Source organism: Phocoena sinus, chromosome 3 (genome assembly GCF_008692025.1).
Source record: "Phocoena sinus isolate mPhoSin1 chromosome 3, mPhoSin1.pri, whole genome shotgun sequence".
NCBI classification, from domain to species: domain Eukaryota; kingdom Metazoa; phylum Chordata; class Mammalia; order Artiodactyla; family Phocoenidae; genus Phocoena; species Phocoena sinus.
The window spans coordinates 8,596,498-8,619,672 of NC_045765.1; the positions used below are offsets into that span (position 1 = coordinate 8,596,498).

Below are 23,175 nucleotides of genomic sequence, written 5' to 3' on the forward strand. Positions count from 1 at the left end.
GGAAGAAATGCCACTTTCTATGTCAAAGTGATATTTAATTTTTTTAAGTGTCAACACTGAAAGGTTTATACAGATAAAAAACATTACACAGTATCCACAGCCTTCACATCAGTGAGAACCCTCTGCCCTGGGGGCAGATGGGCCTCTGTACCATGAGCCTTCGGCCCTACCCTTTTCCCACCCCTGACCTCAGTCTTAGCTTAACCGGTGCTGAGCCCCAGCACCCTGGCCTCTTGTTCTGTAGCAAAGACAGATGAGGGGGGAGGGCCAGGCTGGGCACAGGAGCCCTCAGTCTGTCTGGGCCTTGTGTGCCAGGGCAAGGGGCTGCAGTCCTGGGCCAGCTTCTGCCCTTGCCCTGGGTCCTGGCTAGGGTGGAGCTGAGAGGCAGCCAGAAGCAGGCCCAGTAGGTCCGGCTCTCCACCCTGGCTGGGTATTCTGGAGTACGGTGCCAGGTGGCCGTTGTCACCCTCCTCTCCATGGTGCGTATGGGGACCAGGGCAGGAGGGAGCAGAGCAGTGGGAGAGGAGAGGAGGTCTTCAGCATGTGGAGGAGCTGCGGAGGCCACGGGAGCCGCTGGCCTGGCCTGGACGGCGCCTTCACATGCCAGACTCTGAGGGCCTGAGGGCCTGGAGAGAAAGGAGCCCCGTGAGAACTGACCCCAGGCCCAGGTGCCTTATGGCCTGCACCCCCGCTCCAAGGCTCAGCCCTTACCTGAGTCTGACTCTGGCTGGAGCCAGACCCAGAGGTGGATGTGGCGAACTCGGAGTACTTGTTCCTGGTGACCATGCAGGCCCACCTCCGGTACTCCTCCCTCACCTGTGGGGCACAGGGTGCCAGGTGAGGGGAGGAGGGGGCCCTGGGACTAGGGTCCCAGCCCCGCCCGCAGCCCGGCCTGCAGCCCACCTTCTTGTTGAGGAGGCAGTACAGCACAAAGAGGAAGAGGCCCTGCAGGCTGTTGAGGATGCTGAAGGTGTAGCACAGCACCCAGCTACGTTGGTCGAAGAGGAACAGGCCAAAGACCCAGGTGCAGCCCAACACAAAGAGCTGGGCGATGGCGGTGATGGTCAGCACCCTGTGGGGAGGTGTGCAGTTGCCGCGTAAGGTCCTCGCCTCACACACCCACTCCTGCCAGGCCCCCTCCCTGCCCCTGCTCTCACCTGGCCTTCTTTAGTTTCTTTATGTCCGGGTTGATTTCAGAAAACTTCTGAGTGAGCTTCCAGACAGTAATCACGAAGATGACAGCATTGCACTGGGTGGGAAGCACAGAATTCGGATTAGGGGGTGTCCTTGGAACTCACAGGGAGAAAGCCAGTGGAGCCGGCTCAGTGTGGAGCCAAGCACCTCAGGTTTCCACAGGTGCGGGGTGGGGAGTGAGGCAGTTACCAAAACGATGAAGGTCACAGGTCCCAGGAAGCTCCAGAGGAAGCCGTTGGCGTGGTCCAACCAGCAGCTGGGCGAGAAGGGAGGGGTCCGGTCAGCACCCAGTAAGCCCAGAGGGTGGGGTCACAGGCGAGCAGGGGCACTGTGTTTGGGTGCAGCCTCCACGCCCTGGCCCTCTCCCACCACCTCGCACTCACTACTGGGGGCGGCCGTAGCCCTGGCTCTTGATGGCTGCTGAGACGGCCACGATGAACAGCGGCACGCCGTAGCCGATCAGGCACAGCCAGCGCTTTCTCAGGCCTTGGCCTTGGAACACGCGCACCACGAGGAAGTAGAGCTCCACGCCCTCGAGGCTCATCCAGCAGAAGGCGGCCAGGAAGCAGTAGTGCAGCATCGCGGCCACCAGGCGGCAGCGCAGCCCAACCTGCGGGGCGGGGGCGGGGCGGAGGGACGGAGGGACGGAGGGGTGGGTGACGTCAGCGATGGGCGGGCCCGACGCCGGATGGCAGGCGGAGTCAGGGCGTGGCCGTGCGGGGTTTAAAGCGGGCGAATGGGCGGGGCCCTGGGCTTCCCGGGCCCGACCACCGGACCCAGCTGGGAGTGGGCGGGGCTGTCCCACTCAGGGCCCTCGCAGGTAAGTCTAGCGCTCAGGCGAGAGTGGGGCTTTCCACGGGGCGGGGCCTCACCTGGCCGCCTTCGTTCTCGATGCCCGCCAGGAAGATGGTAGAGCCCACGAAGAGGCAGATGCAGAGGTGCAGGTGCACCGTGGTGCGCGAGCCCTGGATGGGCCGCACCAGCAGGAAGGTGAGAATGCACAGCAGCAGGCAGACCAGCGACAAAGCCAGTCCCACCTTGGTGATCAGGGACAGCTTCCAGTCCTGGATGCAGGACGGGGTGGGCGGGACTCGATTAGTGCTCTGAGGCCTTCCTGCCCTCCTTGTGGGCCCCACCACCAACAGGCACCTGGGACCTGGCCTGTAGGACTCTGATCAGGTGGCTCATCTCCCCCCCACCTCTTCTACCATCAACATCTGAGTAAACCTGCTGTGTCTCATCCTAAATACCGCCACCCCCACCCCCATGGGTGCAGCAGGGATCCCTAGTTCTTCCGGATGGGCTTCTCCACTACACACCCAGACAGCTCTCCTGAGAAGGTCCCCAGTGAGGCCTCGATGGCTGCAACCTTCTTTCCCAACACTGATGAGCCCATCTCTCTGACCCTCATCTCTATCTCATCTCTTGCCCCTCCTACACCTGGCCACACCTATGAGCTCCTCAAAACCCACATTTTTGTCCTTCCTGGGCCTTGGGCCTGGACCACCAGCCTCCCCTACTCTGCCTGGCCCATTCCAGGTATTCACATGGCCCAGCGTATCTATGGATCCCTCTGAGGCCACATACAGAAAGTTGTGCTCCCTCAGGAGCTTTTAGGGATATTTAACAACTTGTTAGGGGGTGAGCAGTCAGAGGGGCACCGGCTGGAGCAGGGCCTGCAGTGCCAGGCCACTCTGTTTAGTTGCTGGGTCATGTGGAGGTCTGGGGGGGTCCCAGGGAAGGGGCTGGGAGGTGTGGTGTAGGGCCGCCTGGGCTGTGCAACCATACAGAATCAGGTGGACCGTACCCCCAAGAACCAGCTGCCTGTCTCACCGAAGCCAGCCGTGCCACCTGTGGGCTTTTGCGGATGGCTCCTGGTCTGCTCACCTCCACATCGTAGTGGGCCATGAGGATGGCAAAGCTGCTCAGATGATTGCATTGGCAGGTGGTGCTGCCATTCCCGCTGCCCAGCGTCTGGCAGCCCGAGGTGGCCCAGTACCCTCTCCTGTTGCTGTCATTCCTCCAGAAGGCGCAGATCAGCTCCTTCCTTGTCCCGGGCATCTCCCACTGTGAGCAGGTAGGGGCGGTGGTAGAGGTTAGCCTGGAGCCCACTCTTGGGTACTGGGCTTGGGTTGAACCCAAAGAGGGCTGTTTTTCATTTGGCATTTGTCTACTGAGCACCTACTGTGTGTGTCAGGCCAGGGGACACGGGAGTAAACAGGGCAGACACAAGTCCCTGTCCTTCTGGGGCTGACATACTAGTGGGGGAGACAGATAGAAAATAATAAACCTAATAAATTTTCAATAAGTAAACTAGATGGTGTGTTAGAAGGTGCTGAGTGCAAAAGAAAGAAAGAAAACAGCAAAGGGGAAAGGTGGGGTGTGATTACAGATTGTAATTTAAAATAAGCAGGTCAGGGAAGGCCTAGAAAAGGAGGTGACATTTGAACAAAGACTGGAGACAGGTAAAGGACTGAGTCATGTGGAGGAAAGTTGTCCCAGGCAGAGGGCACAGCAAGTGCAAAGGCCCTGAGATACCTGTAAGGAAGGAGCAGAGTGGGTGGAAGTGGGGAAACAAAGGCTGCAGAGGGACCACGGTGACCTTGGCCATGGGGTGAGCAGTAGGGCTGAACCCCCCTCCCCACCCAAGGACTCACAGGGTGGGAGAAGGTGAAGGTGACCTTGGAGTTGAGTTTATCTGTGTTCGTGTTGCTTAGAAAGACCAAGTTGACGGCTGAAAGAAGCCTGAGCTGGGCGCCGCGGACAGGACTTTCGTAGATCTCTTCCAGCTCGGTTTGCTTCTCCGAGTCCAGGTCCAAAGAGGCGTTGGCCAGCAATTTCTGCATGTTCGGGCTGGAAAGGATTCCTACCACGGTGGGGCCTGGGGGACAGACACGCTGGCTACCTTCTGCTCTGCTTCCTTCTGTGCCCCATCCTCCCTCCTAAGATGTCTAATTCAGGCTCACCAGTCCACTGTGATGCCTGGAGTCCCTCCCCATGGGTCAGTTTTCAGTTGCTGCATATTCGGAATCTCACCCCTAGCCATATCCCAGCTTCTCCATCCCTCTCCCTCAGGTGCCCACTCCGGATCCTGCCATTACCGGACTTCTCGGCTCCAGCTGCCACGGCCCAGTCCAGCAGCATCCGTGCCTGGCTCTGGCCCACGGTGATGTTTCCGTTCCCCTGCTTCTGGACCATCAGGGACAACTCTGAGGGGACAGGGGGCAGTGATCAGGAGCTCTGGGTGTATGAGGGGGGGCCCGGGGCTGGGGCAGAGCAGGACGGGATCTCACCTGTGTCCCCAGGAGAATGGTAGATGAAGGAGCCTTCAGACATGGCTTTGGCCAGGGTCCTCAGGATTTGTTCAAGGCCTGAGAACAGGTAGGTGGCTGTGTGGTGCCTGGAAGACAGGTCCAAGGCCTCCAGGTCCCCTGGGGTTTTCAACAGGTCATCCAGTGACATGATGAGGTACTGTGGGTGTTGGGTGACAGCTGCTGGGTCATTGCACCACAGGGGCTGCCTGAAGGACCCTGATCTCACCTCCCCTCACCCCGCCCCCACAACTGGGGTACACACTGGAGAACCACCTGGGTTGCCTGGGGGACAGACACAGGGGAATCTTCAAGACACTGCAGTAGCCAGAAGACAAGTAAGGGGACTGAGTATATGCCTGTGTGCACGTATTATAACAACGACAGCGCTTAACATTTATGAGGCACAGGCCCTTTTCTAAGTCTGCACTGCCCCAGAACAGTTGCCACGAGCCACAGGTGTCGCTTGAAATATGGCTCCACGTTGAAATGGTAATAGTTTGAATCTATTGGGTTATATGCAATTTTCACATTAATTTCACTTGTTTACTCTTAAATTTATTCTTTACTTTTATATCTTATTTTATTATTTTTTTTTTTTATTTTGCGGTATGTGGGCCTCTCACTGTTGTGGCCTCTCCCGTTATGGAGCACAGGCTCCGGACGTGCAGGCTCAGTGGCCGTGGCTCACGGGCCTAGCCGCTCCGTGGCATGTGGGATCTTCCCGGACCGGGGCGCGAACCTGTGTCCCCTGCATCGGCAGGCGGACTCTCAAACACTGTGCCACCAGGGAAGCCCTACTTTTATATTTTAAAAATGTAGCTACAGGAAAAATTTTAAATGATACAAGGGGCTCACATGTTTCTCTCTCTCTCTCTTTTTTTAATACTTATTTATTTATTTTGGCTGCGCCGGGTCTTGGTTGCAGCACGTGGGATCTTTGTACGGCATGCGGCATCTTTAGTTGGGGCATGAGGACTCTTACTAGTTGCGGCATGCATGCGGGATCTCGTTCCTCAACCAGGGAACCCAGGCCCCCTGCATTGGGAGTGTGGAGTGTTACCCACTGGACCACCAGGGAAGTTCCTCACATATTTCTCTTTTTAAAAGTTATTATTATTATTTTTTAGGGGCTCAATATTTCTACCAGGCTAAGGACATATGCCAAAACTTACGTATACTGCTTATACTGTGTGCCAGGCACTATTCTTTGAGCCTTACTTCTATTAGTTCATTTAAACCTTTTCACCACCTGTATGAAGCAGGCACCATTTATGAAGTGAGGAGACAGGCCCAGAGAGGGGGAGTCACTTGCCTGAGGTCACACAGCAGGAAGTGGCAGCGGGTAGGATGGGGTGTATTTGAACCTTGAGGCCTGGCTCCAGAGGTGAAATTCTCAACTGCTTCATTCTATTGCCATTATATCCCTCTCAAATATGTGTGTGTGTGTGTGTGTGTGTGTGTGTGTGTGTGTGTGTGTGTGTGTACATTTTGGGGTGTGTATGTATGTCTGTATTTGTACAATGTATATATATGGTGTGTGTATATATTGTGCATACAGACACAGAGGCCCCTGCTTGGGCATCTCCACTCACACTGAAGCAACCTCCAGCCACCCCACACTGTCCTGGGGTTCCCCCCCAGGGCCTGCCCTTACCTGGATGGTTTCCTGAGGAAAGGCTGACTTGAAGTCTATGCTCATTTTCTGGACTCTTTCAAAGAAGCCAGAGAGACTCTGGAGAGAGGGGAGAGAAGGGGGGTCAGAGAACCTCATCCTGGATGGGGGAGCTTGGGGAAAATGGGTGGACAGGGTGAGCTGGGTGGAAGATTTCCTGTCTCCTGTTCCCTGCTGAGGCCACTCACCTGGCTCTTGATTTCAGGGGGTGCGGTCCAGGTGGGGAAGGAGATCTCTGCAGGGGACAGGACAGCAGTTCATTAGGTGTGAGAGTGTCTGTGCTTGTTGTAGGAGGGGGTCTGGGGTCAGGTCAGGACAGGTACCTTCGCAGATGGTGCCCATTTGCTTATCCTGGAATCCGGGTTTGGGCACCCAGCCTTGGCGGCAGTGACACGTGTATGAACCCACGGTGTTGACGCAGATGGTGGAGTTGTGACACTGATGCTGCCCGGAGCTGCACTCATCCATATCTGGGGACACGAAGAAGGGGGTCTGGCTCTGTCCCAGCCCTGATGAGGCCCCTCTCCTCTCTGTGCCCCTCTTTTTCCCATATTAGTGCCCCCTCCCACGCCCGGAGGTGATGCCACCCGGTGACTGCACATCATCGAACGGTGGACGCTGAGGTTATTTATGGGAAGTGTGCAGAGTTCTGACACATAGCAGGTGGGCCCCATACAGATAGGCAGGTTGTGAAAATACTGAAGTGTCTTCGTCTCAGTTATTAGCTGCTGCCTGGAGTCCCTGGGAGCTTTTCTCCTGGCACCCCAGCTCCTTCTCCAGGACCCCCAGATGTTTTGACATTTAGCCCCAAAAGAATTAATGCCTGGCACAGCAGGGCTCCCCCAGCATTCTTTCTGTTTGGTTTGGGTGGGTGCCACTGAATATGTGATCAGATGTTTTAAGTGTGGGTCTCCAAGAACATAGCATCTGAGCTCTGAACCTTCGCAGACAGTGTTGTTTGGGCTGCTGGGGACCCCAGGAATTGGCTTCCAGCCTGGACGGCAGTGGCACTTATAGGTGCCCACGAGGTTGAAGCAGTGGCTGGAGTTGTGGCATGGGTTTCTCCCCGAGGTACATTCTTTCACATCTGAGGACAAAGCCAGAGGGTCAGGCGCCCCCCAACTTCCACTTCTCACTGTATCCGCTTATCACTGCCCAGCACCAAGGACCCCACTGTGATTGCACGTGCCATCACCTGGTGACCTTCAACTTCACCCTCAAAGCACCTTAAGGTAGCCTCCCTGCAAGATGGGCGTGGCAGGGACCATGGTCCCCACTTTATAGTAAAACCAGGAGGGAGACTGAGTCATGGGGTCTGACAGTCCAGCCCTGGACTGAGGTTCCCCTTCTGGGAACAGGAAGTGACAGCTTCCTCTGCTCGAATGTGACAGATGAGGAAGGGGCGAGGTCTGGGGATGTTCACAGAGACAGGGAACTCCACAAGGGAACCCCAGGCCCAGAAGGCTCTGCCGCCTCCCTGGCCTGTGGTGGGACCTTTCGGGGAGGCGAATCCTTGGGCAGGGCCCCGGCAGGCCCTTGGCATTGCAGGAACCTGAGGCTCTTCTCCCTCCTCCTCAGGCTCCAGGGACCGCCTCGACTCCTTCTTCAGCTCCAGGCCAGCCTCACACTGTCTTCCCAGGGCCTCTACCTGTGCAATGTCTTGGGTCCTCCAGGTTGAGCTTCAAGCCAGGTGGGCACTGGCAGAGGTAGCTGCCCTGCGTGTTGATGCAGAGACTGCGGCCTTTACAGACTTTGGGTCTCTGCTGACATTCATCCACATCTGCAAGGGAGGTGAGAGGATGATGGATGCCTGCAGCTGTGGACAGCCTCCCGGGCCCGCTCTCTCTCCCTCGGTGAGTGGGTCTTTTCTAATTCACATGGAGACATCCTGTGGGTGAGCATGGTAGCCCAGATATTCTGTTGTCCAGATGTGGCCAGGAGTGACCCAAGTCCTCCCCTGTCTGCCGGCTCTGGCTCTCTCAGCCTCCCTGGGAAGCTCCCAGCTGTGGTGGGGACATCACAGCTGCTTGTGTCCCAGCCTAAGGATTTGGACAAAGGCCTGGGCGTGCCTTCCTGGGAACCGAGTACAGGAGAAATGCTGTGTTCCCTGAGCAGGGAGGCCCCATCTTGGCTCTCGGTGACGGACTTTGTCCTGACTCCCCCAGAGTGAGTGCTGTCAGCTGAGTTCTCCTTGGATCCTGGTGACCCTGGCGGGACAGCACTCTCCTGTCCACGCTAACTCTGAGACTCCAGCTCCATGGAGATGCACCAAGACCCACCCCTGAGCCACGCCCCTCAAGGACGAGGCTTCTGGGCAGTGGCACAGAAAATGGGGGTGATGCCGGAAAGGCCAGGGCCATCTGGACAGTGGGCACCAGGCTGTGCTGGACAGTGGGGCTGATGTCTGGCCAGGCAGCCTTGGGCCTCTGAAGGTGCCTTTTTCTGATTCCCATGAAGGCATTGCCTAGATTGGCAGGAAGTGGTGAGAATCCACGTCTGAGCAAGGTCTGCAGTGGGCAATGGCTGGGTGGCTGGAGCAGGGAGCAGGTGTCATGCATGAAGGGTGGCAGGTGTTTCTGTCATCTTGGCCCTTGGCCTCTCACCTGGGACGTAGACCTGTGGACCCTGCTGAGTGGGGCTCAGCCTCCGTCTTCTGTCCCCAAGTGGTCTGGGTCATCATGGGGCCTGGGTTGATCTCTTCAGTAGAGGGTCAGGCCAGGGGCAATGGTCCCTGATGACAACCTCTCCTGTCATCTGCTCCAGATGGGAGCCTCTTTGTTCATCTGATTCTTCCAGTGTGCTGGGGGCTCGATGTCACCCTGCCCACCCCTGACACAACGTCCTCCCAGGCCCCAGTCATCAGAGCTGCCTCAGGTCCGTGAACTGGAATTACTGGGGAGGGTCAGGGTGGAGCCTTGTGTGGGGAAATAGATGGAAGCTGAGTGGCTGAGAATTGGGGTCAGGGTGCCAGGAGGCATCTTTTCCAGGCAGGTTGCTGAGCCAGGGCAGGGCTGGCCAGGGACGGTGGACCTGTCCTTGAATCTCCCTCCTCCCGCATTTCTGGACAGGGTCCCAGGGTCCACCATGGCCCAGGGGGTCTGAGAGGGCCCCAGAGGGCAGGTCTCCTCCCAGCAGTCACTAAGAGCGGCGAAGAGGGCAGATATTGTGCTGGAACACACGGTGCTGTGACCTCATTGAGTATCTTGAATGCCAGCCACTCTTTTGTTTCATGCAAATAAGATGCCAGGTGGCCGGGGGGATGTTCCAAACATCTGGAAGTGACCCTCTGCAAAGGGTTCTGAGCCTTGGGGTTCAGAGAGGGTTGGGAGATGAGGTAGGTGCACAAGATGGCCCTCTGATGCCTGGAGAAAGTGGGATGAGGAACCCAGGGAGCAGCCCGTGTCTCCTGCCCGTAGCAGACCCCACGGCCAGGACACGGGCGGACACATCCTCAGGTGTGGCAAAGGTTGGAATGCTGAGGAAGGGGTGCACAGACAGTCCAGCTGAGCCAGTCACAGAGCTAGGTCTTCAGGCAGCAAACTCTGGTCCAAACCAGCAGGCTGCTCTCTCGCAGTCACCCTCCTTGAGGTCCGTAGAGCTCCCTCTCACACCTCACTCTTGTTCATCCGTGTCTCTGCAGGGGCTCACAACAGTGGGTGGGTGGCACCCCCAGCCAAGGCACACTGAGTGGGTTCCAAGACCACCATGTACAGTTGTGCAGGTTGCTGACTGCACAAGGGTGTCCAGCCAAGGAGGCAAGTGGGAGAGGAAAACCAGCTCACTCTCCATTCCCTAAACACACAGTATTCACCTTGGAGATGAGGGACATTTTTCCAGTTCACGTGAAGGCTCTGGCCAGGCCACATGTTTCAAGCACAGCATACCCCCACAGAGGCCCCTGTGGACCAGCAGCACCTCCACATAGATGCAGGTCCTCTCTTCCCTCCCACCAGGGAGGCTCTGCCGCCCTCCCTCTGCAGGGCAGGAGGGAAGGCGCTGGGACCAAGGTAGCAGCAGGGTGGACCTGTGGACCCTACTCAGAGTCCTCTGAACCCTGGGTTCAACCTCCTCCTCACCTCCCACCTTCCCCTCCCCGTCCTCAGTATTCGTGTCTAATCCCCTCTCTGGACCCCTCTCTGGACCCCTCTCTGGAGTTGTGGCTCCTGTCTGTCCACTGCTGGCCCCATCTGCCCCTTTCCCTGCCTGCCTGCCCCCTCTGGAAAGGGGGCAAAACCTGGTGATGTGTGGAGACCAGGCTCCTCCGGGGTCCCTGGTAAAGGGATAGACTGGGACAGCTGCTCGCAAGCACCCACCGTGGGGCATGAACCACAGGGATGCCCATCCTGGAAAGGGTACATTAAATCATAATCATTATAATTTAAAAACCCAACAGCCGTCACTGTTTTGTGTTTTGTGATCTCCTATACCTTCCTGGCAATTCTATGAGGTAATAAGCGCCATTGGTCACCCCCTTTTTACAGATGGGTAAACCGAGGCACAGAGAGGTGAAGTAACTTGTCCAAAATCACACAGTTAATAAAAGGCAAACCTCTTTTGTTTTTATCTGTAAAAGATAGAGACTCTAAAAAAACAAAACAGGGCTTCCCTGGTGGCGCAGTGGTTGGGAGTCCACCTGCCGATGCAGGGGACACGGGTTCGTGCCCCGGTCCGGGAAGATCCCACATGCCGCGGAGCGGCTGGGCCCGTGAGCCATGGCCGCTGAGCCTGCGCGTCCGGAGCCTGTGCTCCGCAACGGGAGAGGCCACGGCAGTGAGAGGCCCGCGTACCGCAAAAAAACAAAAACAAAAACAAAAAACCCCATACACTCACAATAGTATTATCACATCCCACATGTTAACGGTGATTTCTGAATAAGTATCCTTGCCAGTGTCACACACACAGCTATCAGGTGGCAAAGCCAGGATTTGGGTCCCTGGCTCATGCCGCCCTGCCTCTCTGTGCAGATGGGAAAGGCACAGGTACATCTGTCCCAACTCAGACCTGGGTGCTACACCTGTAACCAAAGCCCTGACCCCTGGATGCTACAGGAATGACTCAGTATTTGGGTGACCCCAAACCTCATGGATGGAGAAGTGGAAGATGCAGGGTCATTCTTACCTCGACACGTGTTCTCACTCTCATTCTTGAACATTGTTGCCCCAGAAATAAGCTCATATCCTGGGCTGCACATGCAGTAATAGCCCCCTTCCGTGTTCTGGCAGTCTGCTAATTTTCCACAGGACACTGTCAAGGGTGGTCCGCACTCGTTGATGTCTGGAACACAGCAGGGCAAAGGGTCACCTCCCAAAGGCGTGAGTTTGGTCAGGGCAGAGATCCCCATCCCCTACCTGGCTCCCCAGCACTGGTCCTGATGGCTAATCAGTGTCTTTTTAGAAAGAATTAGACTCTCAGGCAATACTGCTGAGGCTGGGCTGCGGCTGGAGCAAGCCATTCCTGAAGCTTGTGCAATCAGCTCTGCTCTTCTTGGCCCTCTGGCCGGCACCCCAGATTGGGACACAGTGGGAAGTGCTGAAGCAGGGGGTGGGTGGAAGCTCTGCACCCCCCTCCTCAGTCCTGAAAGGGCAAACTGAGGCACAGACTCCAGACTCCTGGAGACCCAGCTCCTCTCTCTCCAGGAGGCCATGTTTATTCATGTCTCATCTCTCCACCTCTCTCATAGCTTTTCCTTTCTCTTTTTTCGGTCCTTGATGATGGTCCTGAGGAGAAAGGCTGAAGCCCCCAACCAACACCCATGTCCCCCCACGGGCATTGGACTGTACCCCACAATCTCTGCATGTCCCTCCATCACCCCCAAGCCTCTGTACCATCACAGCTGCCGAAGAAATTGGTGAAGGTCTCCCCAGATGAAGGACTGAATCCCGGAGCGCAGCGGCAGAAGGTATCACGGACACATGAGGAGTTTGCAGGGCACGGCCTAGCACAGGCTGTGGGGATGGAGACCTTGGTCAGAACGTGAGGGCTGAGTCAGGGGCTGGGGAGGGGGGCAGGATCATCTCCATAAGAAGGGGTGTTGGGGAGGCATGACCCTGGCCTTCCCCCTGCAACAGGCCTCTCTCCTGTTTGGGCTGAGGGAGGGTGGGTGAGGGTCTAGGGCCCCTTCCCCAGGCTCCGGCTGTGGACTGAGTTGCTCCCAGCAGACTCACCCGTGGTGTTCTGGGACCCAGCTTCCGACAGAGTCAGCAAGACACACAGCACTGGAACAGAGAAGGGGAGGGTCAAGGGGGTCACCAGAGCAGGGAAGGGCAGATGCAATGCTAAGAGCGAAGCAACTGTGGAAAGGGGGCTGTTGGCCCCTCCCAGGCTTGGGCTCTGTCCGTTGCTCAAGGAGAGAGTGAGTACGTGGCACCTCCCAGAGATTGGACACCCATGGCCAGAGGCTCTGCCACCTGTCACCTGGAGGTGGGTTTCAGAAACTGAGGGATGGAGAAGGGGCCCAAGCACCGAGGGGGTCCTGGCTCCCGCGGACCTGTGGGCTCTGTCGGCAACAGTTCAGTAAACAGACTGGAACCTGGCAGCCACAGTTCAAATTCTGGACTGTGGTCAGGTTACCTCATCTCTCAGAGCCTCAGCTTCCCCTTTTGTAGAATGGGGATGGTGACGGGACCCATTTCCTAGAGTAATGTGAGAAGTAAGCCTCCGAATATCACCTGGTGTGTCAAAGTGTTTACTGTCATCAACGTTTCTTTTCTTTTTGAAAAAAAATTATATGGGATTATAGTTGATTTACAATGTTGTGTTAATTTCAGGCATACAGCAAAGTGATTCAGTTACACACATACATATATTCATTCTTTTTTTCTTTTTTTTTTTTTGGCTGCACCACGAAGAATGTGGAATCTTAGTTCCCTGACCAGGGATCGAACCTATGCCCCCTGAAGTGGAAGCTCAGAATCTTAACCACTGGACCGCCCGGGAAGTCCTACATGTATTCATTCTTTTTCAGATTCTTTTCTCATAGAGGTTATCGCAGAATATTGAGTAGAGTTCCCCGTGCAACGTTTCTCTGTGTAAGAATGAGGGGGTTGGAGGAAAAGGACTGGGTGTTTTCTCAGATCCTCCCCACCCCCCGAATCTAAGATCCTCCAGCCCACACACCCATCCTTGAGGACGCAGGTGCATGCACACCACGCCCACGATATCTGTCAGCCCTGATGGCTGTCTTGAGACCCAGTGGTGACATTTCACCCTAGCCTCCCCTGCACACAGGAAGATGCTGTGGGCTCACGTTGGGGGTGACATCGTAACAGGTACAGCCTCCTCCCCGGCTGTACCTGCTGCTCAGGGGCACCCCACTCTCGGGGCCTCCTCAGGTCATCAGGGGCTTTAGAGATGGGGATCTCCTCACGGTTCACCAGAGACAGACAGACAAGAAGACAGAGATGGAGAGAAAACAGAGATGAGAGAGAGGGAGAAAGAAACAGAGACAGAGAGATGAGGAGAGACAGATGGAGAGAAACAGAAGTTAAGACAGTGATAGAGAGGGACAGAGAAACAGGACACTAAGAGAGAGACAGAAATGGCAGAGATTGGACAGGGAGACACAGATATGGAGATTGAGAGCAAGATAGAGAAAAACAATTAGAAAGGGGGTGGGATGGAAACAGAGGGAAAGGGAGTGAGGGGGTGAGGGCACCTCAGCAACAGGTGGAGGCATGGGGAGGGCTTGGGGGAGGCGTCCAGTCCCTGCCCACGTGGGAATGCCGGGGAGGCAATGCAGACCCCAACAATCCAGGGAGACCCAAAAGGGGCGGTGGGCGGAGGGATGGGGGCTGGGAGGAAGGGCAGGCATGAGTCACTTCCTGGGCCAAGGGAACGGATGACTCATAGCTCGTTGCCTTTGGAGGGAGCTCCCAGGGGAATTCTGGGGTGCGGGGCTGTCAAGGGTGCAGGCTGGAGGGTCCCCTGACCACTCAGCCCCTAGGTCCAAACTTGATACCCCTCAGGCTGGCGGTGGGCAAGAGTCCCTCCCAGAAGCACTCCCAGCCAGGGTAAACTGAGGCTGGAATGTCCTTCCCCTCCCTCGTGTGATGACTTCTCTCGTCCTCCTCTCTGGTCACCGGGCTTGGCTAGTCTCCCCCTTGGCTGGGGCTCAGTTCCTCTTTGCATGACACACCACAAAATGGCCTTCCCTGGTAGGATGGGACCTGGGCTGATTTGTCCCCAGCTCCCAAAGTCCCCAGTAGCAACTTTCACGTTCACAACTGCCCTGTTTGTGTCCATTCTGCTGATGGACAGACTGAGGCTTGAAGCCCAGAAAAAGATTCAGGAAGAATCTGGTGAACAGAGGAGCTTGGAAAAGGTGGAATTGATAGGGTCAAGGTCCCCAGATGCTGCAGGGGGATGGGACGGTTGTTTTGTGCCCTGTGACCTCTGCCTAGGCTGGGCACTGCTCCCCCACCACGGAGGCTCTTGGGCCAGGACTTCTCCATCTGGGTCCTTGGAAGTCGCCCAAACAGGAGCTGGGAGTGGAGCGGCTGGTCATCTGCTCCCAGTCCCATCTGGTTTGCATTCCCCCCGCCGAGCCCTGAGGCGTAAGATTCCTGGGGTGGGGATGGGGCGGTCATCCTCTCCTTGATCCTCCTGCAAAGGACCCCCCAGTCTATCCCCCAGACCAGCCAGTGAAATAATAATAATAATAAATTATTTAATTCTGTTTACTTAATTCTGTGAACCAGGAATAGTTGGCATACGAACTCAGTTAACCTTTAACACAGCCCTATAAAGTGAAGACCAGTCTTGCCACATTTTACAGATGTGGAAAGTGAGATTCAGGGGCTGCGAGATCTGGCTCCGGTGACACACCGCCCCCCCATCAGGTGTGCCCCACACAGATTCCAGTTTCTTGCTTCCCAGTCTGGGAACCACTGGGCTCACACCTGCCATCCCGGGCCAGCACAGGGAAGCCCGTCCCTGTGGCCTGGGGAAGCTCTGGTTGGTACCCCAAATGCCATTTCTTCATTCTCTTTGTTGCTTGGTTGCCCTGGCAACCAGCTGCCCACGATAACCGGTAGAGCCACCCTGGGTGGGGCGGGAAGGGAGGCCCTGGGGAAGTCGCAGCAAACATCAAGTTCAAACCGTCCACTGGCAAAGTCCTTTCCACCCACAGCTGAGTCCAAGCTGGGCCCAGGCGAGCCAGAATGAGGGTCTCTGGGGCTGCCCCACGCCACCGAGACAGTGGGGGACAGGTTGGGGGTACCCCCTCAGTGGGGAGGTCCCACCCCAACCCCCCAGCCCTCCAGCCCCGCAGCACTCCCCTATGCCCAGCTGTCTTCAGGAGTCCCAGCACTCGCTTTTTTCCCCTCTCCTTCCCCAAACCTGTTTCCCCGCTTTGGGAGCAGCCCCCGGAGTGGCTCCAGTAGAGAGCGCAGAGATTTCTCTGGGAGAGGGGGCAGGCTCTTAGAGCAACCTGAGGGATCCTGCCACGCCTTGGGGGTGCTGGGCACTAGCAGCCCCTCTCCCCATGTGCCCTCAGCCCCTGCCTGACCATGTGGCTTCCTCCGGGCCTGGCCCCAGAGCTGCCAACCGCACTTTGCGTTTCTCCCCGGGGAAGAGGGGGCCGGAGCACCACATGGTGCTGTCAGGGGCTCCCTTGCTGCCTGCCCTCCACCCCACGGGGCCGCAAAATTCTCACCGTGAAAGACGAACAAGGCAACGCTGTGGGGGCCTCCCATGGTCTAAGCTGCCCGCAGGGAAAGCAGAAGTTAGGGCAGGGCTTCTCTGTGTCTCCAGGCTGGGCAGCTGTGCAGGCTTCCCCAAGGCCCGCCAGCCCTTTATAAAGGCGGGGCAGCCACTGGCCCAGGGCCCTCCCTGGAGCTGAAAACCAACAGGAAAGTGCAGTGAAAACACAGACCCAGGGGCGCTGTGTGTTGCGCGCGAGGGCATACACACACACACACACACACACACACACACTCAAACGTGGCATAGAGGCACAAGCTGCCTGTTGAGTGTCTGAACTCTCTGGCCCCTGTGTACTCTGCTTGGCTGATCCCAGGGCCAAGGAGGAAGTCTTGCCTTGTCTGGCATTGAGGTTGGGGAGGAGCCACGTCAGAAATAATAGCTCAGGGCACCCACGTTGGGGGACCACCCTGTGCTCGCTGCCTCGTCGAGCTGAGTCTCCAGGGCCAGCCTCTGAGCTAACAGGACCTTCCTCCTCTGTTTTCCAGATGGAGAAACTGAGACACAGAGAGGCCAGAGTCCAAAGAAGAGCTGGGGGAGGGGCACAAAGGGGCCCTCACGGATGCCAGGCTGATGCCAAGAAGAGAAACTGCGGGATCTTGGGGCCACCATGCTCCTGGAGCTGGCCTTTCTGGGTCAGCGTTTCACCTGGTAGGAAACTTATATTTTGGGCATTCCTGGACACTGCACTAATCAACAGAGAATCACAAGATAGGAGAGTTGTTTCCTTTCCAAATAAGTCATATGACTGGTTTATCTCGAGCCTTCTGATCATTTGTTTTAAAAAACACTATTATTTAGAAAGCACTTAATCTGAGACAGGCCTGATTTGCCTAGAGTTATCTCTTTATCTATTTTAACTCATTTACTCCTCGAAATACCTTCGAGGCAGGTGTTGCTATGATTCCCATTTTGCAGAAGGGGGAAACTGAGGTGCAGGTAACAAGTGGCTAAGCAGAGATCCACAGGTAGGCAGTTCAGTCCCCAGGTCCCTGCAATGAGCCCAAGGTCCAGGAGAAAGTCTCTACTGGGTGCTAACACCTTGGTGGCCCTGAGGTTTATCCGGCTAGAATCCATGGTTCATGTTCCTTGCGTTCTTATTTATTTGTAAATTTACAGACTATTTGAGGCAATGAGAAGGGTTTCCCAATCAGGACATCAATATAAAGATTCTTTTTTAAATGAATGGATTCAAGGATGCAACAGCTTAGAAAATTAAATAAAATATTAAGTACATAATAGTTTAAAAGGTTAGGATTGCAGTCATGGAAAAAAAAGGTCACTCATGGCCAGAGGCAGAGAAGCCTTATCCCAGGGATGGTGGAGCACCCCCAGTCCTAAAATTAACCCCTTCCTGCTCTTCCTGTCCCTTTGACCTGGACAGGGCATGGAAAGGGGTCCCATCAGGGTAACTGAGGTCTCTCTGTGCCTCAGTTTCCTCAGGGGGAGGGGAGTGGACATGGGAGGAGACTGGGAGGGGAGGGGGCCAGACAAGGCCCAAGGTGGATTTTTGGCTTTTTTCCCTTAGAGCTGGAAATTCCAGGGCTGGACATGCCCCTACCTCCCCCCACCACAGGCTCACAGGTCTGACAGCTGGTGCTTGAAAAAGCTGCGGGGTAGGGGTTCCAGCCTGGGGGAACCACTGCCCAAGGATTGCAATCATGCCTTCTCCTCCCCCAGGGATGTGTCTTGGGCCCTTGGAGCAGGTCTAACCATCCTGGGACTCAGTTTTCCTTTCTGGTGAATTGGATTTTAATTCCTGCCTACTGGCCTCACAGAGCAGGGTAAGGAAGGAACCAGTGATATAGGAGAGAAGGATTGGGGAAGGCAAGAAGAGGGACATCCCCCCCACCCCACCCCCCACTCCTTTCCCCTCCAAGTGGCCCAAGGGTGCCTGGGAACACCTGAGTCAGATCTCATCCCTCCTCTGCTCAGACACCCTCCACGGCTCCCACCTCACTCGGAGTCAAACCCCAAGTCCTTCCTCGGCCCACAAGGCCCGGCCTGCTCTGCTGTCACCTCCCTGCCCTCACCTCCTCCCACTCTCTCCTCGGTAGCTTGGCTACAGTTTTCCTTATGGAAAACACCAGGCATGGGGTGACCTCAGGGCCTTTGCACAGGCTGTTCCCTCTGCCTGGAGCACTCTTACCCAGACAACTAGATAACCTCATGGCTCGCTCCCTCCTCTCTTCATGTTTTTGCCCAGACGTTCCCTGACCAACCCCCCACCCCCCGTCCCCATGTCATAAATGTAATCCTCTGAATATTTCCTACTTTCTCAGTTCTCTGTAGCCCTTTGCCATCCCCCATCACGAAATTTACCTACTTAATTTGTTTACTGTCTGCCCCCCACCCCCCCTAGACTGTCATCCTGGAGGACAGGACTTTGGTCCATTTGTGTCCCTGTAGAACCAGAGCAAAGCCTGCACCCAGTAGGGCTGCATAATTAGTAATACTACCCTCCACTGAAGGAAGCCCACTACAGGCTTCATTATCTTGCCCCTGCTGAGGTGTCACAGTGTTTCTCCCCCTTTCCTCTGCCCTGAAGTTCCAGCCCCAAAGCCCTGGACAATCTCGACACCTCTGTTCCACAACAGTGTGAGGTAGGGACACGCATCCCTGTTTTTCAGATGGGAAACCAGCACCTGGGGGGTTGGGCCACTGGCCTGAGATTCCTCAGCTAGGAAGTAGCAGATCCAGGACTAGTCAGCCAATCATAATGATAGTATTATTTATTATATTCTATTTTTATTTTTATTTTTATAGCTGCCACGGTAACACATCATCACAGTGGATGACAGTATTCATCCAGCGCCCACTGTATGCCTGGCTGCCCTCTAATCATTTTGCAGGGATTGAACTCACTTATCTTCCCAGTAGCCTAGAAGGCAGGTGCTGTGATTTCCATTTGGCAGATGGGGAAACTGAGGCACAGAGTAGTAAAATGACATGCACAGTCACAGGGCACCGCCATCTCATATCAGAGGTCCTGGGCAAACCCAGTCTCTTCCTCTTTTTATTTTTTTAAAATCTATTTAGTAATAAATGAGAGTGGTGCTGTGGGAGATCATGTACCTGTTTTTTTTTTGGCTGTGCCTCATGGCTTATGGGACCTTAGTTCCCCGACCAAGGAGCGAACCCATGCCCCCTGCAGTGGAAGGATGGAGTCCTAACCACTGGACTGCCAGAGAATTCCCTATGTTTTGGACTGTGTGGTCTTGGGCGGGTGATGTGGCCTCTCTGGGCCTCAGTTTCCCCATCTGTGAAATGGTCAGAACCTCGCAGCAGGGCTGGTGAAGATCATAAGGGAGTGAGTGGATGGCAGGGATGTAGCTGAGAATAGAAACTCAGTGAACTACAGCAGTGGCTCTTAGGATGAAACCCTCTTCTTTGCTGTCCTCTGCGGTGGGGAGGGAGACGAGGGGACCCCAGTGTTCTGCCCCCTGGCTTCTTGTGCCATCAGCCCATGCCCAGCACCCTCGCAAGCCCAGGCTGAGAGAGGAGGTCAGATGGGGTCTTCGGGTAGAGGGGGCATAACAGGAAGCCCCCTGGAAGGGAGACAATGGCAGAGGAAGGGGCCGGGCCAGCCCCCACACGGATGAGCCCAGCTGCTGGCTCCAGGAGGACGGCACAGCTATTGTGAGGCCAGACAGCTGTCCCTGCGCCAGGAAACCCCATGGAGTGAGGGAAGGGGGTGGGAGGCCAGAGACTGATGGCCTTCAACCTGGGGAAAGGCCCAACAATGGGCCCATTGTCTCCTCCTGCAGGCTGGACACCTGGGTTCCCTCGAGCCCAGGCCTCCAGAATCCACCTGACCAGGGACTCCTGGTGCAGACTCAGCCCTGGCCCAGCTGGCATCCTCCTAAGCCCTGGCCCCCACCTGGCCTGGCCCAGCCTGGGGAGTTGGGAGGCAGCAGCAGAGCCGGGCCGTATTTATAGTTCCCTGGCACTGCCGAGCAAACTTCTAAATATAGAAGCTGAGCTATTTGGAGCCACGGCCCTGGGGCAGAGTGCTGGGGGGCACTGCACAAGCACCTATTTAGCCCGGGCCCCCAAGACTGCCCAGGCCTCTCAGTCTCCAGGGGCTGGGGCTATGGGGGTCTCAGGGGCGCTTTGTACCCCATTTGAATGGGGGATAGAGGAAGATGTGGAGGAGCAGCCCAAAGCCAATGAGAAGTGAAGCACAAAGCTGTGATGCCTTAGAGGGCTGCGTTTAGGGCCAAGGACGGGGCACGGGGTCCCAGCGCCCTGTTCCACCTCCTCCCTCACCCAAACTGACTGAGGTAAGAAAAGTAGGTTGAGCTATCACCTCTGTGTTCTCAGCTTCTAGGAAATGAAGGCCTTCAGGAAATTGTTAAGGGCACCCTCAAACCCTAAACAAACCCCAGCACCTAACAACCCACTTCCCCTTCCCCATCAGCACTGAGCTCACTGGTGGCCCCAAGGAAGTGGGCAGTGACATGGGCTGGGGGGCGGGGTGGGGCTATAAATAGCTGGTTTATAAACAGCTGCCGGGCCAACAGGGCAGCCGATGGCCTCAGGTCAGAGAGGGCTCCTCAGGGGTAGCCAGACCCCAAAGTGTCCCAACTTTACCCCTACTCCCAGCGATCCCCAAGATTTGGGGAAGTAAGAGGGAACAGAGAGGCGAGTTGCTTAAAAGGAACAACACCAATGATTCTTTAAAGGTAGCACATTAACAAGATGGCTGTTAAGACTTTAACAGAACGTTCATGTTTCCTCAGTAACAACTGGAGAAACAGTGGAATATTACACGGCTGTGAAAAAGAACCCCAGGGGTCAGCTGCCAGATGGCTGGGTCCTGGCAACACACTCCTTTCTTCATTTTAAAAATTGGATGCAGTGCAAAAATCTTAATTTGCAGCTGGACAGGTTTCGTAGTAGAATCTTTATCCACCCCCCGCCAGCTTTATTGAGGTGTAATTGACAAATAAAATGGTAATATATTTAAAGCCTGTGATATGGATTTGATCATAGTCAAATCTTGAGCAAAAAAGAAGTCCCCAAAGCCCATCTGAAAGCCACCCGAGTCATAAAGCTCAGACAGAGAAATTGATACAAGTTTTCAGCATACCAACATGTCGAAGAAAACTTAAAAAAATAAAGGAGTGGGACTTCCCTGGAGGCACAGTGGGTAAGACTTCACGTTCCCAATGCAGGGGACCTGGGTTCGATCCCTGGTCAGGGAACTAGATCCCACATGCATGCCACCACTGAGAGTTCACAAGCAACCACTAAGAAGCTGGCGAGCCGCAACTAAGGAGCCCTGGAGCCACAACTAAGGAGACTGCCTGCCGCAACTAAGACCCGGTGCAACCAAATAAATAAATATTAAAAATAAATAAATAAAAATACAAGTGATTATTATAAAAATAAATAAAGGAGTGAGAAAATAAGAAACAGAATTCAGGGTGGTGGCTGGAGGGGGCAGGGCCATCTCCCACTTCTTGTTGAGGGCTTGTGGGTATACCTTATGGAATTAAAAAAAATTAATGAGTAAAGTAAAGTGGGTCATGGATAGACCCATGGTCATGAGAATGACATATCATCAATTCTGTGAACCAGGCCCTGCAAACAATATTTTGAAATTTTAAAATATTTAAAGGCTTTAACGAGAAGCATTTAGAGGAAGCAAAAGAAAGACAGCCGGAGGTGGCCAGAGGTGGGGAGGCACAGCTGGGGAAGGGGAGCAGCTGGGGGGTGGTGGGTGCTGGTGGGCGGTAGGGGTGGGAGAGGGGGGAACTGGCAGCCGCCAACAGGAAGGTCTGCAGTCCTGAGCTGGGAACAGTGTACAAGTCTCGCTGCCGTTTCCACCTCTTTCTCACAGCTCTTGGCTTATTCCCCATTCTGCAAGGGCTTCTGGGCGCTGCAGGCTGGGAGCCGACAATGCCCAGTGAGGGTGGACTCCGACCTCCCAGGGCCACTGCAAGGGGGTCCTGGAATGTGGGGTGAGGCGGGGTAGGAAGGTGGTTTAGGCTAAGTGCCCTCGTCAATTTCTCCCCATGACTCATTTTCTCCATCTGGGCCTCCACCTCACGGGTTTCCAGGGTTATGGACTATGAGACCACAGATGCTGCTGATGGTCATGACCAGTCCTGGAAAGAAGTGCTGTGTTCTGGGCAGGGACTTTGGGAGGAATAAACCCATCTCCAGTCTTCTCTCAGATGGGGGTCTGCTTTCAACAGCTCTGGCAAACAGTCTGGCAATTCCTCAAAAAGTCAAACATAGAGTTACCTTATGAGCTAGCACTTACACTTTTAGGTCGATACCTGGTAAAATTGAAAACAGGAACTCCAACACACACTTGGACACCCACATTCGTAGTAGTGTGTTTAGAGACTGCCAAAGGGCGGAAACAACCCAAGCGTCCATGGATGGATGAACGGATAAACAAACTGTGGTCCAGGGACTTCCCTGATGGCGCAGTGGTTAAGACTCCGCATTCCCAATGCAGGGGGCTGGGGTTCGATCCCTGGTCAGGGAACTAGATCCCACATGCGTGCCATAACTAAGAGTTCACGTGCCACATCTAAGGAGCCTGCGTGCCGCAACTAAGACCTGGCGCCACCAAATAAATAAATAATGTGGTCCATCCACACGATGGAACATTATTCAGCCATAAAGAAGAATGAAGTTCTGATACATGCTACAAGATGGATAGGGGTGGAAGTTGCACAACATCGTTGAATATACTAAATGCCACTGGGCTGTTCACTTTGAAATGGTTTATTTTATGTCACGTGAATCTCACCCCAATTTCAAAAAATCCTGAGCTGGTCACGGCAGTGTTCCCCCAACCCCACCATGGGTATCTCTCCTGTCACAACTTCTCCTTTGTGGCTCATAGGTCTCCCCTCATTTCATCTTTCCACTGCCCTGAGATGAATTAGGCATTACGTTCCCCCTTTTAAAGATCTGACAGTCATGCATTCACTCAACAAACTTAGCATGCCAGGCTATGTTATTGCATACTGTTCTAGGTACTGGGGGCGTGCAGGTGTGAACAAGCCAAACCCAAATCTCTGCCTTGTGGGGCTGACGTTTCATCACAGGAGAGGACTGTGAACATGATAAATAAGAAATTACGGAGAATGTTAGGAATGGGAACATTACGCAGGTTAATGAAAGGGGGTGTGTGCTGGGGGGTTGCTGAACTAAATAGGGTGGTCAGGGAAGGCCTCTCGGAGATGATAGTTGAGGAAACACCTGAAGGAGGTGAGGAGGGAGGAGCCATGGAGATCTGGGGAAGAGACGTCCAGACAGAGGGAACAGCCTGTG

General features: G+C 55.1%; 1 protein-coding gene and 1 long non-coding RNA gene across 6 annotated transcripts; one reads left to right on the forward strand and one right to left on the reverse strand.

The window, feature by feature from the left end:
- Positions 1-14: 14 nt before the first annotated feature.
- Positions 15-16,200, reverse strand: ADGRE5 (adhesion G protein-coupled receptor E5). 5 transcript variants are annotated; one of them, XM_032625491.1, is made up of 20 exons: positions 15,833-16,132; positions 12,345-12,395; positions 12,006-12,125; positions 11,299-11,454; positions 7,829-7,960; positions 7,121-7,267; positions 6,504-6,650; positions 6,369-6,415; positions 6,163-6,240; positions 4,488-4,665; positions 4,296-4,403; positions 3,852-4,075; positions 3,082-3,261; positions 2,067-2,258; positions 1,578-1,804; positions 1,384-1,450; positions 1,158-1,249; positions 904-1,072; positions 712-816; positions 15-626 (listed from the first exon to the last, which is right to left on the reverse strand). In XM_032625491.1, exons 1-20 carry the CDS (start codon positions 15,870-15,872, stop codon positions 597-599), a joined length of 2,490 nt encoding a protein of 829 aa, XP_032481382.1. In that variant the 5' UTR covers positions 15,873-16,132; the 3' UTR covers positions 15-596. The 5 variants fall into 5 exon arrangements, with proteins under 5 accessions (XP_032481382.1, XP_032481379.1, XP_032481381.1 ...); XM_032625488.1 differs by lacking the exons at positions 7,121-7,267; positions 7,829-7,960 and having other exon boundaries at positions 15,833-16,200; XM_032625490.1 differs by lacking the exons at positions 7,121-7,267; positions 7,829-7,960 and having other exon boundaries at positions 2,067-2,159; positions 15,833-16,129.
- LOC116750620 lies at positions 13,088-21,044 on the forward strand. Its single transcript, XR_004349048.1, has 3 exons — positions 13,088-13,126; positions 16,368-16,530; positions 20,622-21,044. It is a non-coding gene; the product is annotated as an uncharacterized LOC116750620 (long non-coding RNA).
- Positions 21,045-23,175: the final 2,131 nt, after the last annotated feature.

Bases quoted from the DNA above. Each gene is read 5' to 3' on its own strand.
- ADGRE5 (XM_032625491.1), bottom strand. From the start codon at position 15,872: ATGGGAGGCCCCCACAGCGTTGCCTTGTTCGTCTTTCACG. The intron at 4,404-4,487 runs GTGAGATCCCGT...CTGTCCCCTCAG, and splicing joins CCATTCTCCTGGGGACACAG to AGTTGTCCCTGATGGTCCAG. The intron at 1,250-1,383 runs GTAACTGCCTCA...CTTCCCACCCAG, and splicing joins CTGTGACCTTCATCGTTTTG to TGCAATGCTGTCATCTTCGT.